Genomic DNA, 17590 nt, shown 5'->3' with positions numbered 1-17590 from the left:
CTTAGGAGAAAAGTGACCAATGGTGAACAGTGGTTCTTCCAGTTCATTGTCAGACGCATCAGATGGTCTGACTGAGGCCTTTGTGCTCTTGTAGTCTGCTGTGTCATCACTGTCACCGACATCAGCAGCAGCGCCGCCCACTGAGCTGGAATCCGAACTCTGATCAACATCATCATCCTCAGTTTCCTCAGCTTCCTCAGCATCATCTGCTTTTTTCATATCACCTTCATCTTCCTCTGGGTAACTCTGGAAAATTCCCACATTTCCCCCCCCACTTAGGACTGTACTCAACACTCCTTGTGAACTTAATGGACTTAGAGTCAGTCATCCATACCCTGTATGCACCTTTTTCATACCCCATGAACAAACCATGTGCCCCACGCTTCCCAAGCTTGTTGCTTTGTGGGGTGTGTACCCACATGTCAGAACCAAAGATTCTCATGTGCTTGACGCACGGTTTCTTACCAAACATTTTCTCATAGGGAGTTCAACCAATAGGTGATGACAATCTGTGATTAAAAGTGTAAACAAAATTCAACAGAGCCTCCCCCCAAAACTTATCAGGGAGATTGGCATCATGCAACAAGGTTTTCAGGCCTTGAAGCAAAGTTTGATTTGCTCGCTCCGCAAGCCCATTCATCCATGGCGATCTAGGCGTTGACAAGTCATGCTGGATTCCCTTCTCAGTCAGGAAAGCTTCAAACTGCTGAGAAGTGAACTCCCCACCCCAATCAGTAAAGAGACAGCCGATACGTTTACCGTGAACATTCTCCAACCAAGCACAGAATGCATTGAACCTAGGAAATGCGTCCGATTTCTGCTGGAGGATAAACACATGAATGTACCTGGAAAAAGAATCAATTAGAACCATGAAGTACCTTGCTCCACCCAAAGAGGGCGCAAGTGGACCAACCAGGTCTGTGTGGACTAGCTGGTAGGGTTTGGAAGCCTGCCTGCTAGACTCCTTGCCTTTTGGAGCAACCTTCACCTTGTTCTCTGCACAAGATACACATTTCATGTGAAACTTACAGGATTTGATGTTCAAACCCTCAACCATCTCTGGCATCTTGGCCAGCGCCTGCCAAGATAGGTGACAAAATCTTCTGTGTGCATCATGAATACATCCTGCATGAAGAACTTTGTTAGTTTGTGCAACACAACAAGAATCAACATTAGACACAGCAGCACCTTTGTCATCATAAGTTATACAGAACAAACCATCTATAAACTTTGCATGCAAAATGTCCTCTTTGCCTTTCCTGATGACACAGACGCTCCTCTTGAAGGAAATCTCAAAGCCACGCCCAGTCAGCTGTGGGACACTGAGCAAATTGTTTACAGCACCTGGAACATAAAGTACATCTTTGATGGTAGTGTGCAGACTTGCCAGTCTCACAGTCCCTTCTCCTGCAATCCGCAACGTCTTTCCGTCAGCCAGGTGGATCTCACCTTCTTGAGGTTTGAAGGAGATAAAGAGATGCCGTCTTTTGCTAAATGGCGGCTGGCACCAGAATCAACAACAAATCTGGCCTTGGCCTTTGGAGCAGCTTTTCTGGCAAGCAAAACCTTGTTTTCCACCGGCGTGGGCTTTTGCAGCTTGCCCCCCTGCTCCTGGCCATTAGACTTGCCTTTAGCCTTTGGTGAAGCTGTGCCAGCAAACAAAGCCTTGTTTTCCACTGGCGTGGGCTCTTCACCCTCCCTCTGCTTCTGGCCATCTGCGGGCATCTGTCTCTGTTTACTTCTGGCCTTCCGGTATCTGCGAGGATGACCTTGGCTCCCATGAGAAACAGAGCTCTCAGCTGCCGACTCCTTGGCTCCCCCTGGAGGCTGGAAGGCTGCCTGGGATGACATCACAGTCAGCTCCCCCTGCAGCTTGCAACCGGTGCCCTCAGCATCCCTGCATACACTCTCATTCTGGGAAACAGCCAGGACCTCCGATGCAGTCAAACTCTGGGCTGGGATGACTGGCAGATGGTCTATCTTCAAAGCATTCCACATCTGACATGCAGTCGTGTTGCCAGCTAGCGTGGCAATTTCCTCCAGAGAGACGGACAAGACTATTACGTCCATAGCCTTTGAATGTTGGGCCTTCCATCTATCTGTCAGAGGAACTGGAGGGGCTTCACACACAGTATGCCACACTCCAAACTGTCGCAACAAACTCTCACACCACACAGCCCAGGTCTTATAATTGTGGCCATTTAGCTTTGGGCACTCAGCAGCCTCAGAAGCTTGGAAAAACTCCATTCCAGCTTTTTACTTGAGCCGTGAGTCTATTTCACTTCAGAGACTTCTAATCTTGGCAGCTCATTAATCTTGAGTTCTGCTTGGCTCGACTCCCAGGCCAATTAAGCCAGCCGGACATCAAAAGCGACTCTGCCGCGGCAACGAAAAGCCTCACTTTCCACACTCCACATACCTCTCAGCAGACCGTCGCAGCCTTACTCTCCTGTAAGTGCCGTGAATCTGGGCCCATAACCTGTTATTGGGATACTGCCAGGGAGACAAAGTCCATCATGGCCCCACGTCGCCTCCGGACGTCCATCGATCTCCCATAGACACGCAGTATCAGCAATTAGCGACATGAGCTCCAGAAATAGCTTCCCACATTCTGGAACTGATGCACACTCTTATCAGCAGATAATGCACAGCAAAAGTCGCACTCAGGAGAGCATTATTTACAAGTTTTATTCAGCGTTGATCAGAACAAAGAAAAACATGACTGCCTGCTTCAGTGTCTCCAGACACAGAGAGAAACGAAAGCAACAGAAAACATAAACATCCTGTGAACAGGAAATGCGCAGACTCTGTGACTCACAAAGCCTGCTCCCTTTTAAGGTGGAACGGAAATATCCTAACAGTACAGAGTTACAGTGGTACCTCGGGTTATATACGCTTCAGGTTACATACGCTTCAGGTTACAAACTCCGCTAACCCAGAAATATTACCTCGGGTTAAGAACTTTGCTTCAGGATGAGAACAGAAATCGTGCGGCAGCACCGGGAGGCCCCATTAGCTAAAGTGCTTCAGGTTAAGAACGGACCTCTGGAACGAATTAAGTACGTAACCAGAGGTACCACTGTATTTAGTGTGAGGTTTACAGAAGCCACTGTGGCTTCTGTTTGAAATCAAGGATGTCTTGCTTCCGCTGTCTTGCCGCTGCCTCCTCCAATGTGGCAGCCATGATAGCTGCCGCGGCCTCCATGGCGGCCTCCACTGCACTCCCGGAAGCGGGCACAGCACATCTAGAAGCACACTTCTGGAAATGCATGCACCACTTCCGGCAGCCACGGTGAGGCCGCAGTGAGGCCAAGGAGACCGCAAAGAGGCTGAGGAGGCTGAGGTGATGTGGGGACAGCATGATGCGGGAAAGGGGATGCCCCAGATTTGGGTGAGAAAATGTTGGAGGGTATGGCAGTGGAGAGGTGCAAGTGGAGGTTTAAACCTCACAATCCTGGTGCACTTAGGGTGAGTGCACACGTGACAGACTATGGCTATGTCCATAACAGAGTATTCAAGCACATACACAGATCCGATTTTTCCATGTGCTCTTTTGTGCATGCCTTCAGTTGAACTCTATCTCAGTATTTCCAATCCACACTAGTGGGTAGTGCTTGATGGAATGTATTCACACTGTTTGTCTCCCCATCCCCTCAATTACTACTTCCTATCCTCCCAGAGGGTTCTATGGGATGTTAGGTGAAGAACAGTGCCTTTAGTGGGGGGCATGTTGTGCTCCTTCTGGGGTAGTTTGTCCGCCCTTGGTCCCCACTCTGTGGCTCTTAGAAGCTGTCAGCATGTGACAGTGTCCACACCCCGGGAAACAGCCTGACTGCCAGCTAAACCAGGTGCGGGTAGCCTATGGGCCTCACCTGCATGCGAAGACAGGCTCCGGCAGATTGAGCAGACGAGACCAATTGTGGGTCCAATAGTCAAGAAGGCAGCTTCTGCACATGCTATAGAGGGAAGTGTGAGGTTGGTCAACCAAGGAAGATAGCCCATCTAGGAGAAGGAAAACAACTGCTGCTTTGCAGAATATCTTCAGGGGAAGAAAAGGCTAAGGAATAAACCCTACACGAACTAGGAGTGAAGTTCCTAAGATGGTTGGATGGCACCTTGTATACCTCCTTTCAGCAACTCCTGCAGCCAAGCTGGTGCTAAACGCATCGCTCTGCTTTCTTTTGGACCATATCACTGAGGCCGAGAAGGAGGTCTTGTCTGGGCCGCCCAGGACCTCCATATGCACTGCTCAAGCCACTTTGGTGCTGTAGATGCAGCAAAACGTGGGAGGTAGCAGTTATGAGTTATTGATCTCTGCAGCCACAGCAAATGCTGTGATTCTTCAACAGTTTGACTTTGCCCCCAGTGGCGCACTCCACTGTCTCTTCAGACCGACGGATGGCAACAACAACAAACAACAAAATCCTCTGAGAGTTCTGGAAACCCAAGGTCCCTTGTGGGCATGGGCACAAGTATTTGTTGGCCTGTGCACATTTAGCCATTCATTCATTTATGAGATACAAGTTTTCTGATATGCCAGACTTGGAACAAAATAGCCAGTTGTCTTTTTGAAAAAGTGTGATCCTGTGCTCAGTCTCACCAGCAGCTCACCAGGAATGCCTCACCATTGAAAGTAGGGGAGTGTGGTGATAAAATGGCCACCCAAATATCCCTGAACATGTTTTAAAAACCTACCCATACAATGTGCTACAGTACAACCAGTTGGGTAACATTTGATCCTATGCTGGGTTTTTTTCCCCTACCACATTTCCCACAGATTGGAAGAATTCAAATTAAAGGGGGGTAAAAGTGCAGTTTGCCACTTGGGTGAGGACAATCTCATTTGGAGAATCCTTAAAAAATGAAAATATTGGATAGATCAAATCCACTTTAAAATGCCTTGTGTACATAGCCTGTGTGTGTGTCTTTATGCATGTGGGGCTGAGTGCAGGAGGAGGAGGAGGCTTTGTGATATGATCGACAGACAGACAGACAGACCTTCTGAGTGGACAAAAGCTGTGCGTGTATATGTGTGTGTGTGTGAGAAAGAGAGTGAGTGAGTGAGTGAGTGAGTGAGTGGAAAAGGTGAGCTTAGCCTCTCCACTCCCTTGGCACATGGCATCTGACCCACCCCTGCAGGCTCTGCTTGGGATGACTGGTCTATTAAAGGACATTGAACTAAATTATCAACACAGGATAATATCCTTTACCTAATTTTGTATAAGAGTTCATACGTACTTGAAACCCAAGGAGAATCAATTTTAAATTATGAGACAAACATCTGAAGTGGAAATAATTATGAAGGAAGAGAATGGAAACTGTGGAGATCAGCTTGGGATAGAAATATTATGCGATTTATTCACCGTTTACTCTGTCTTTCTCAAACAGAAAGATAAACGATTTTCTTGCCATTTACTTGCCTGCTTCTCAAGCCGCACACGTAGTCATCCTTGACCACAGATCTTCCAAATATTATAGTGCTGACATGATCACTGTCACTTGTGGGTGGTGTCTGACGGGTGATGGAAAACCAAATACTTTGGATCTTCAGAACCACAAAGTTTATTGCTTCTGCTTCATCAGAATGTTGTTCATAAGTAGGTTGTTTCATTGAGTTATAAGTAGAGATTATTAGGGCTCTCCATAAATTGATGAAAATAAACATCATTGTAAACATACATGAAGCCTGAAAAAATATCCCTAGCCACAGGTTGGATGAAAAACTAGCCAGTTTAACTGCTCCAAAACAATATGAAACTACAGTCTGGAGGGAAAGAATCCAAGTATGAAAACTCCACTCACTTTGGCCAAATGTTAGGTACCCAAATGATGTGAATACAGAAAAGTATACGGCCGCAAACAGAGTCAAATTAACAAACTCAGGAAAAGCTACTGACATTGTTTTTTCTGCAAGGCGCACATTGTACAAGAATCTGAAATATCGGTATGGTTTCAAAATCAGAAGGAAGACCAAAAAACCTGAAATCATCATGTAGAGTTGATCGATTTGGGAAACTACATGGAAGGGAACAAATTGTTCTGGATTAAGTAGATGAAATTCCAACAATGTAAATGCCAGCTTAAATTTCAGTGCAATTAACAACAGAAAAAACATAGAGGTTGTCTTTATTGCAAAGTTATTTACGTTAGTTGCTGTTTGAAGATAACCTATCCTTTCTTGACGTAACATGTTAAATTCATCAGCAAGATAAAAGGCAAGAATATACACTATAACTCCATACACAACCCTCTTAGAGGTGGGTTCATACTGGAAAATAGAGAGTTTGTAAGAATGAACTACCAAACTTGAATTAACGACACCTACATCAGTAGTCTCAAATACGATAGAAATGCTGCAGAATAGATCCACATCTGGATTAAAAGTTGTTAACTCAAAAATCACTGCCCAGGTCCGATTATCAAGCCAGTTGTTTCTTTGCAGATCATCCATCCTCATTGTTGTATTGGGTCGTTGCTCTCCAGGAAAAAAATAAAAGGAATATCCTCCAGGCCCGTATGAATCTACAACACCATATGATTTATATTCCCATTGGTCAATGTCTGACTGGTATGTAAATCCTTGAAAACTGCTGGAGTGCTTGGGAGTTGGTTGATTGGTTGGGATTGTCCATGACCCAAGATAGTTACTTTGATCTTCTGGATCACTGTTATATTTATAGCGGCAGTGGCTTTCACTAATCATATGACCTTGCGCAAAGTTGCGAGCAGGGAAACATTCCTTTTCAGTATTCTTCGCTCTTACTTGCCTCATTCTGGGCAAACCAAGAATTTTAGACCAAGATTCTGAAACATAGGTAGGGTGGTAGTCATTATGTATTAAGGGCAGGAAGACGTTGCTCGTCCACGTGTAAATATGCTCCAGCTTATTTACATCTGATAAACCAAACGAGAATTTATTATATATAGCTTTATTGTAATAAAAAGTGGTGGTGGGTTCTGCGGAAAATGCAGCAATGAAAACACAGGATGAATAGACAATGTGAATTACGATGTCCTTTACAAACACAAATGCTAAGTGTTGAGCCCTTACTCTTTTCCTCAAGACTATAACTTCATCCTCTGTTAAAGGTTCATATTCCTTGCTGTGTCTAAGTTTGGAAAGATCATGGTGAATCTTTCTCAGATCTTTCTCATCCACACTTGATTGGATCAGCTTCATATTCTGGTACTGTTCTGTGCTTATCCAGGGGATGTTTTTACAGTATTTGAGACTTATAGTACTCATAGCAGATATGAGAGACAACTTCATGGTTTGCAGCAAAAACACACTCTCAAAAAATGATGTCATGGATGCTATAAACCACTCCATTGATGTTGTATAGCCATAGGTCAAACCATATAATATAATGAAAGATGAAGAAACTCCAGATATGAGAAAGACCAGTGTCCAAGAGACATATCTGCACCACCATGAAAAGCGTGGCTTTTTACTAAAGAACATGAACTCTGGGTGCAGCGGCTCCTCATTTTCGAAAGTAGTACTGTCTGTTGCATTATTGTTGCTAGCATTGCTTTCTGATAATGGCAGATGCTGGTCTTTCCCATTTGAATATGCTGATTTGCCTTCTTTCTCAAGGGTTTCAGGCATAAGAGAGGGGCTTCTTTTTGACCCATTTCTCGTGTTATGCAGCAAAGGCTTCTCCTCGGAATATGTAAACAAGATTTGTATGGTCAGTTGTAAAGGAATAGAAAACAAAGCGCTCACAAATCCAATATACATGGATTTCAGATACCGTAGTTGCACTGAAAGAATCTCCCGATCATCTGCACCACTGAAGAACATGATGTTGAATAGCAAATTGCACAGCATTATTACTAAGCAACAAGATACCCTTTGTACCCTTGTGAAAGAACCGGTGACAACCTGAGAAAATATTGAGAGCCATATATGATTGTCTTCCAAGTCCTTGGCAAAGCTTATCCAGAAGTAATCCATTTTATCTAAGCTTGATTTTAGGTTTTTAGCAACAACTGATCGTTCTATTTTGCCATCAGCCTTGCCAAGACCTAACCAGTTTCTACATATAAACAGCCAAGATTTTTTAGTGTGCATATTTTGTACTTTGATTCTGCTTAAGAACCAGTTAGGGGAGGAACCCCCTGTATTGTGCCAGACATGAAGAGAAAGAAGATCCCCTAAATCATATTTAGTTGTTAGGAGAAATGTGTCAACAGCTGCACGAAAGAGAGTTGGAAACTGTGGGTGTTTCAAGTGATGGACATCACTGACACCATTTTTACCTATCAATTCAAGAAAAACATCTGCTGTGGTGCCTGACCCCAAGCGACTTCCTGTGTATACAGTGACCACATAGCGCACTTTATGGTAGGGGTCATTGTCAGGTAAAACTAGTATTTTGTTTTTTCTTTTCAAATCAGCTTTATCTTTGATCATGGCCCAGGTAGTACACAAGATGTAGGCTGAAAAAATGAAAAACACAGCCAGCATTGTCACTGGGTTTGTGTCAAAGTCTGCTGAGAGAACCTTGTTTATATCCAAAGGATTAGGGTACAAAATGAAGCTGCCAGCTACAAATCTGACAGCATGAGAAGCCTCCTGTGATCGGCGTCTACTTCTTGTTGTGCTGTGGGCTTTTGCTTCACAGATGCAGTGTATCTTGGACCAGGTGGTCTGAGAGCCCAGACGGCACAGTCCTTCTTTCCACTGTTTCTGAATGCCATCCATACCTAGACAATTGGGTGTATAAACAGCAATGCGGACAATCTTTCTGGTTTGTCCTCTCACAATTGGGTGTGATTGTAGTACAACTGAAATGTTCCACTTGCTTGCCTTATTGCCTTGGAGTGGAGACTGAAGCAATGACTGAGGAAGACAAAGTATGCGCACAGCCTTAAACCCACAGTTAGTGAGGCCAGGATTCATTTCACGTGGTGCTGGAGGTTTGTCATGGAAAACAATATAAGAAGCTATTGGAGAATGGCTGACATTGAGTCCCAGATAGATAGATATGTTGAAAGTAACTTTCATATTGCACAAAATCTGGATAAATACATACTTGAAGTTTCCTTTGACTTCAATACTAAATCCACCAGTTGTTTTGGAAAGCTTTTTATCTGGCCCAATTGTCAGATTAAATGTTGCAAAGTCCTTATTTTTCCTTGCCATGATAACTTCCACCACCTCGGGGGTAACCCCCAAGATATCACCATTAGCTTTGACTCCTACCATTTTGAGTCCAGTCACTACTGTATGAATATCTGCTGCATCTGCCATCCAAGGGAAGGGATTCTCTTCAAACACATAATGCACTGTGGAAACCACAGCATCTGCTGGTAACTCAATGTGGTTCTCCTGCTGCAGCTGAGGATAAAAGTAGTTCTTGCATTGTCTCCCCTTAGAGAAAGTCCTAGAAACCTCCCACTTTTCACCTTTCCATAAGTGAACTGACCAGTTTTTAGCTTCCATATTAGTTTCATGTTCCCCAGGGACTTTACCTTGTAAGATGAGGTCAGCTAATATTCCTGTCACAGAAATTATTTCTTTAATTGCATTGACATTGACATTTCTATGGTTTAAGAGAGAAGCACTCAACACATTGGACAAGCCAGTAAATATACCATTGCCAAGGACTTCTGCTTCCTGAGACCCTAGATCTTTGTCCCTGAGCCTTTTGAGAGCTTCAGTGGCCTCTTTTAGTGTTCTGACCGCAAACAGTTGTGCTTTCCTATTAACTTCATTAGCATCCTGTGTCACTTGACAAATACTTGAGACCGTTTGGGCTATCATCTGTATTTCAGTCAAAGGAATCACTGCAGACACATTAAGGAGGATTTCCCGCAAATCAGTTTTAGAGCCTTGACTGGTTGGCAAAGTCTCAATATTATTTAATACAGAGGCCACCATATAGGTAAGAAAGCCTATATTAAAGTAATCTTTAGTTTCAAAGAAAAAGGACATAAGGCCATTTTGCCCACTGATTAAACCATACAGTTCACGGAGAAGAACAGTTGGTTTACTTCTTGGATCATAAACATTTGCTTCCAAAGTTACTTCAGAAAATACTCCATAGGCATCATATACTTGAACATATATGTCTAAGGCATACTTTTTAGACGGAATACCAGCAGGGAGAAATGATGGAGGGGTTTTTTGCTGATGACCAATATACACTATTATTCCAAATGTATTATTTTGCACAGAAGATATTGCAGTCATTCTTGTTAGATCTGAATGTGCTATCACTTTGTATGTAAGAGGTCCATTTTTTTCTTCAAATCCAGTACACTGGACAATGAATTTTGTACGGAATGCTATGCCTTCCCTTGGATAAATGATACATTTTCCAGTCCGAGGTGGAGAGCTAACATAAAATGAATGCCTATAAACAGCTGATTGTTTTCCCTTTGTGCTTACTTTCAGGCTAAGAGTATAGAATTTGTCTTCCATGTATCTGAATGCCAATGAATTTATGTGCATGTATGGCTTTGACCTCCCAGTTGTAGTTTTGGAAGCCCAATCAAAATGTATTTCCTTAGAGTTTGCTGAAAGAAGTGACCAAAGGTAGACTGTTTGACTAGTTTTTGCACAATTTAGACATCTTGCGGACAGAATGAATCGCTCTGTTACTTTGATGGTTTTTCCACAATTTTCTAAACAAGTGGCATCCAGTATTGGTACAGAACCAGGAAGCACATGAACTGTTTGGAATGCATGGGCTGATTTGTGCTGCTTCAGAATTACTAGAATAAAATAATATTTTGTGTTTGCCTGAAATGTATTAGGTTCTACTTTTTGAACTGGAGCACTTGAATGTGTCCAGCGTATATCTACTTGATTTGGACAGCATTTTCCCTCTGGGCTCAACCTCATTGTTGAATAGTCCAATTCCCGTTTGGTGCAATACCAATTAAAGGTGATTCCTTCAAGGGGGTTGGCTGAATAAGGATCAGAAGAAGCAGATGCATCCAAAGTCCAATGATCAGAAACACCAACTGTCCTGAACATACCACCAGCTATGATTGCTACCAGGTCATTTTCTAGAATTTGGAGAAATACTGAATCAGACTCCATGATTTTTATATTATATGCAGGAAGGTACACTGTCATAGTCATATTTACATGATGAAAGCCATAAAATAAGACATTTCTAGGTATATGAAATATGATTCCACTTGTATTTATCTCATCAGGTAGTTTAAGAGGATTTGGCCAGTCTGGAATAGAATATGCAGCTTCAAGGCTATAGATTTTCCACAGTATATCTATATCTGCACTTGTCCTGCACTGTGCCTTTGCAGTTGCTTGCAAGGTAATTGCTGACTCTCTCTTATAATGTATGATTGGATCAGAGAAATTGGGTTTATGGATTATAGCTGTCAGTTCATGACAGTAACTTTGCTGACAGGCCACTGTTGGGTGTAGGACCTTTGACGCGAAAGTATTGATACTGGCTTTTAAAACAGCATGTGCAAGTCCACTTTTGCTGCAATTCACTTTGGCTACAAAGCCCATGTATTGTGAAGGTCGGATAGATAAAACAGAGGGAGGGAGAAAATGGGCAGCATCTTTGACACCGTTACCGTAAGAATAAGTGTTGTTCCAAAGGAGGTACTCTTTCCTGGAATTAAAAAGTTGAAGGTTAAAGACCCACTCACACTGCAGCAGTGGATGTTGCACGGGAATAAACCACACAATATAGACCAAAGTTTTGTCAGGAGAATGTCCATTGAAAACGTGAACTTCAATATCTTTTTCACCTAGAGACCTGAACAAAGTCCCTTTCCGGTTCAGATACACATGGATGCTGAACTTGGACAATTGCAGCTGCATGAATTCAACAATGATCAGGTAACAGAGGCTCTGCTCCTCGTAAAAGATATAGTGGGAGCTGTAGCCCTTCCTAGTGGTGGTAGTAGTGCTGTCTTCCTGTGTAGAATAGTACAATCCCAGTGTATGGCTAAAAATGTAGATGCCTCTTCTGGTTTTCTGTGGATTGAGTGTGAGATAAGTTGTGGCTCCAGTGCTTGCTCTGAAAATCAAAGTCTCATTAAAGAAATCAAGTTTTCCCGCCAGTTGTTCAGGCATCTTCTCATTAGTACGAAAATAGACACTGGCCACCACTTTCTCCCTGGAATTTTGTGGTTTGCGAACAGCACAGAAATCACTTTGCAGAGCAAAAGGATTATAACTGTAGGAGTCAGACCATTCCTCCAAACCCTGCAGATCCACCAGTGTGTAAGCTGTTATTTTGGAGCTGAGGGGTTGGAGAGTCCATGAAAGATTGAGGGTCCTGTGAGGAAGGCTGAGCAGTGTGGAGGAGGTGCTGAACACATGGAGCAGAGCAGGCTGCACATAGAAGCTCAGGCTACGTCCAAGTGGAGGTCCATTCTCAATATGGAGTGAAGCGGTGTAGAATCCACGGAGCTGGTAGCGCACAGTTATGTAGTAGCTGTAATATGATGTACATGCTTGGTGCATTTCTGCATGAGGATAAACAGTAGGTGCAAGTGGCTCGCTATAGAGGTTGCTGGGGATGAGGAGGTCTTCAGGAATACCCCCTTGACTCTTGAAGCGGTAACTCCAGGTGGAACTCTTGAGGCGTGCACACCAACCCAGCTGCACTGGTTGCCACTCATGAATAGGTAAAATACGTGGCGAGAGGAGGAAAAGACGGACATCCTGCCTGGAAATTTCAATTGTCAGGTTCTTATGAGCACATGTGGCTACATGGCACGAAACGGATACACACTGCACTGTGACACGAATAAAAGCCCATGGTGGGTGGAGGCCTCCCCGAGTCAGAGCTGCACCTAACACCAGCTCACCTGACCAGCGATTTGTATTCTTTACCAAGGTGGAGTCTTGGTACCACTGACAGTGAGGAGGGGGTGCCGTGTCCAGCTTTTCCTCCTTGATCTCTGAAGGCAGACTTTGGGCTCTTGAATACTTCAGGTCAATTCTCTCATCCCAGAAGCAGGAAACACGAAGTTCATTGTCATGCTTCTGATAGACACGGTGTTGTGGGTTTGAGCAGGTGACCAACAGTGGGGGTGGTAGAAAACGAAAAGGTACAGCTGTTGCATACTGAGAACAGTAACAGAAGAGGAAGACAAGAAGCATCTTTGGTTTGATGGTTCAGGAGCAGCAGCTGACTACCAGCATCAACAGTTCCACACACAATAATTGTTTTAATTCTAGAATCTTTTACTTGTTGCCCCAAGCAACTAAGGTTCACGTGCAATACAGAAGTAAGATTTCTTTCTTTATATTCCTGATTCCTCATATATATATCTATATGTCTATCTATATCTATCTATCTATATATATATCAAGTTGATCCTGATCTTTTTAAAGCAATGATTATGTTTGCGCTGTACAAATGAATAAAAGGTTATGTATATTTACTTGAATAAATTGCTGGCTATTTGCATTTTAGAAATTCCATAGGCTATTATTTTGCCTTCATTGATTTGAAAGTTGCATGCAGTAATATTGCTGGACTCCCACTGGGTCAGAAATTATAAACAGTAAATATAGTCGCCTATTTCCTATACTGTACATCAGTACAGTGGTACCTCGGGTTAAATACCTAATTCATTCCGGAGGTCCGTTCTTAACCTGAAACTGTTCTTAACCTGAAGCGCCACTTTAGCTAAAAGGGCCTCCTGCTGCTGCTGCGCCGCTGGAGCACGATTTCTGTTCTCATCCTGAAGCAAAGTTCTTAACCTGAAGCGTATGTAACCTGAAGCGTATGTAACCTGAGGTACCACTGTATAGGTTAAAATTACCTAGAAAATATAGACACTTGTTAGCATCAGCAAGAATATATATTGACATTTTTAAATTTAATTTTTATATGAATGATATGGTTAAAGTTTTAGATGAGTTGAAATTCGCTCCTGTTGCTATTTTGTATCAAAAGTTATTACTGATGTATTTCTTTTATCCATGATTTGATTATGGATGATGAAGCTGAGTTGGTTTGCATTATCAAGACCTGTCTGGATGGGCATGGTGGAGATGGCCTCATCCTGCTTTGCCCACCTGGGTATTCAATGGAGCACCGGGCACACTCTGGGGTCAGATAGAATTTACTGTAGTCTATAGGAATTATTTCTCTCTCCAGGCTTTGCCCTGCTTGAATGGAGACCTAGAGGGCTTGTGCCTGGTACTGGACAGTTGGTACAGATTAAGGATTCTGCCTCACTGCCCAGCAGTCTCCCTGCCTGAGCTGACAGAGATAGTCTTGGAGGTGGAGTTGAGGACTCCAAAACTGTTGGTTCCATTAATTCTGGGGCGGCTCAGGACCTTATGGCTGCTATGTTGAAGTCCTGGCTGACTTGTGGAACACACAAATGCCCTTGGGCCATGATCACTCCTACATGCCCTCTCCTGCTTTACCTTCTTCTTTTTCTTCTTTGATCACTTGTAGCAGAGTAAGATTGTCTTCCATGAACACAGTATTAACAGTGAGTCCGTTATGGGGTTTTGGAAGATGCCTGTGCATGAATCAGATCAGTGCATGCTGACCACCACACAGGCTTTGCAGTAGGGCTCTGTTACGATAGCATGCTGCAGCCTTCATTGGCCTTCACAGCCATTGTAACATATCACTTATCTTCTGCCTATTTTGCCATTGAGGACTTCCTGGATCATTCTTTGTCTAGTGCAGGGGTAGGCAACCTAAGGCCCTGGGGCCAGATGCGGCCCAATCACCTTCTAAACCTGGCCCGCAGATGGTCCGGGAATCAGTGTGTTTGTAAATGAGTAGAATGTGTCCTTTTATTTAAAATGCATCTCTGGGTTATTTGTGGAGCACAGGAATTTGTTCATCCCACCCCCCAAAAAAATAGTCTGCCCCCCCCTAAGGTCTGAGGGACAGTGGACTAGCCCATGGCTGAAATAGGTTGCTGACCCCTGGTCTAACTCCTTTCCCTTGACCTTACCGCCTTGGGTGACCCTACCAGGAGTACGAGACTCCGGACGGCTTTGCTCACAAGGATAACAGGAACATTCAAGCCCACTCCCCATGAGAAGGTGATGATCCTGCTTTACAGAGCCCATCTGGCTTCTTGCTATACATCAGAGCTAGGAAAATTAAACAAGTTGAGGGACATGAAATATACTCAGAGGCGAGAGTGGATTTCATGCTCTTTATTCAGCTCATAGTGGTGAGGAGGAATGAAAGTTCCCCCCAAAATCTGCTTTATATACATTATTTACACAATGGGCCGCACGTGATTGGCTAATTCCGGGATTCTCCTGTAGGCCAATCAGGTTGCGGATTCACTTCCACCTGGAGCTGGATTGGGTGGCTCCTGCGGACCAATCATACTGCTGCACTGTTCTAGGACCAATCAGACTGCTGCATTTTAGATCCTATTGTTCTAGGACCAATCAGACTGCTGCATTTTGGATCCTATTCAACTCAGTACATAACAGGACAGATGTAAACAGGGCTTTTTTCAGCCGGAACATGCCAGAACTCAGTTCCAGCAACTCTCAGGCAGCGTTCAAAATTAACTGGGTGCCAGCCCTTTGTGAGGAAATGGAGGTGTCCAGGCGCCAGGTCAGTGCCTAATGTCTCCACCTGGCCAGGCTGGTGTGGCTGCAATGACATGCCAGTCAGCTGGTGTGCACAGCACCAAAAGACTCCCCAGCTGAAAGAGCCCCCATCCCGCTCCTCCTTGCCCGCCAGCAGCCTCAGGCAGCCCCACTCTGCAAGCCACAGATGGGGTGGCTTGGCACCCTGGGCCTTGCAGACTTTGCCCCCCAGTCACACGTCAGGCTCTGTGCACTTGGCTAGCGCCGCCTGTTCTGTCTTCGGGGGGGGGGGGGTGAGCGGGAAGAAAGAGGTAGCTCACCTGCCCCCATGCCGGGGAAGAGGGCCTCAGGAAGGAGCCCCAAGGAAAGAGAGATGGGCTGGCTCATCTGGGGAGCTGAGCGCCAGGCCTGCAAGGCGCTGGGGAGAGCTGAGGTGGTTTATAGCCAAACCATGATGTTTGGCTGATGATACATTGTGATGTTGAAAACCTAACATTGCCTAACCCCACCCCCACCCCCCAGCTATGCATTTGCAGCAAGTCACACTGGCATCACACAATTCCCACAACTTTATAGTTTCACCCTGAAAAGGCCACCAAGTTATGGGCCCCTGTATTCCTTCCCCGACTCCGATGGGGGTCGGACCTTGAAATCCAGACAGGACAGGGAGAGGATGAAGACCTCTGCGACTCTGCGACAGAAGAGCAGGCCATTGCTACAAAAAGGGAACAAAAGAAGCTTCCCCAACACCATTTAAGAGGTCGTTGTTTCCATCAGAGCCAAGCCTGAGAGGGAAGCCATGAGCTCGTTTCCCCCCAAGAATCCCGAGAGGTACACGTGTATGCACCGCACACTTGAAACAAGTACGCACGCACCGACATTCTCGGCACACGTCAGAAATTAAAGTGGCCCAAATTTAAATGCTTTCCGTTTAAGACACGCACCCCAAACTGGGTGATAAAATATGCACTTCCTCTAAAAATAAAAAAGGGAGCCTCCTCGCAAGCCGCGCAAAGCCCAGGCGCGGCTGGAGCGCCCGGAGGACGCGGGGCTCTCACGGCCCCTGGGAGCAGCCGGCCGCCTGGCGCCTCCCCGTCCCCGCGCCCCCCGGCCAGCCAGGCTCGCTCCTCCGGCGAAGCGAGAGGGAGTCGCGAGGGGGCGCCGCAGCCTCGCCTTTCGCTGCTCCGCGCTGACTTCTGGTTTCCGGATTGGGGGCGGAGAGCGAAGCCTCCCTCGGCGGGAACATGGCGCATCTCCGCGACTGCAAGGTGAGAAATGGGGGGCGAGAAATGGGGGGCGAAGGCGCGGAGAGAGACCGGGGGAAAGGGAGAAGGTCGGCTTTGCCTGCAGCGCTTGCAGCGCGGATCGGTGGCCAGGGTCCCGCTGCGCTTACTCGAGAGCAAGGGCGGCGGGGCGCGAGCAGGTGTTCCTTACCCCGTGGAAATGGAAAACTTTCAGCAGGAGCCCTTTGGAAATGCTTTATTTGACGCGACTCAGAAGCAAGTCCTGTTGAATTCGACGGTGCTTACTCCCAGGAAATGGGGCTAGGATCGCAGCCTTAATCTGCTCAATGCAGTTAGAATCATAGAATCATAGAATCATAGAGTTGGAAGAGACCACAAGGGCCATCGAGTCCAACCCCCTGCCAAGCAGGAAACACCATCAGAGCACTCCTGACATATGGTTGTCAAGCCTCTGCTTAAAGACCTCCAAAGTAGGAGACTCCACCACACTCCTTGGCAGCAAATTCCACTGTCAAACAGCTCTTACTGTCAGGAAGTTCTTCCTAATGTTTAGGTGGAATCTTCTTTCTTGTAGTTTGGATCCATTGCTCCGTGTCCGCTTCTCTGGAGCAGCAGAAAACAACCTTTCTCCCTCCTCTAGGTGACATCCTTTTATATATTTGAACATGGCTATCATATCACCCCTTAACCTCCTCTTCTCCAGGCTAAACATGCCCAGCTCCCTTAGCCGTTCCTCATAAGGCATCGTTTCCAGGCCTTTGACCATTTTGGTTGCCCTCCTCTGGACACGTTCCAGTTTGTCAGTGTCCTTCTTGAACTG

General features: G+C 45.2%; 1 protein-coding gene across 5 annotated transcripts in view; it reads left to right on the top strand.

Moving 5' to 3' along the window:
• Nucleotides 1-17590, top strand: part of TTC38 (tetratricopeptide repeat domain 38) — a 256120-nt gene that overhangs the window by 40917 nt on the left and 197613 nt on the right. For 2 of the 5 annotated variants that reach the window (XM_083503399.1, XM_083503400.1), the window contains one exon: nt 11744-11830. In XM_083503399.1, coding sequence (XP_083359525.1) covers nt 11744-11830 — 87 coding nt within the window. Of the gene's footprint in view, nt 1-11203; nt 11292-11743; nt 11831-16508; nt 16795-17590 lie in introns of those variants that run through there. The other 3 variants (XM_083503401.1, XM_083503403.1, XM_083503402.1) reach the window with 3 other exon arrangements.

Source organism: Podarcis liolepis (genome assembly GCF_965112155.1).
Source record: "Podarcis liolepis genome assembly, chromosome: 5".
In the NCBI taxonomy this organism is placed as follows: Eukaryota; Metazoa; Chordata; class Lepidosauria; order Squamata; family Lacertidae; genus Podarcis; species Podarcis liolepis.
This window is presented reverse-complemented; position numbering and strand designations above follow the sequence as displayed.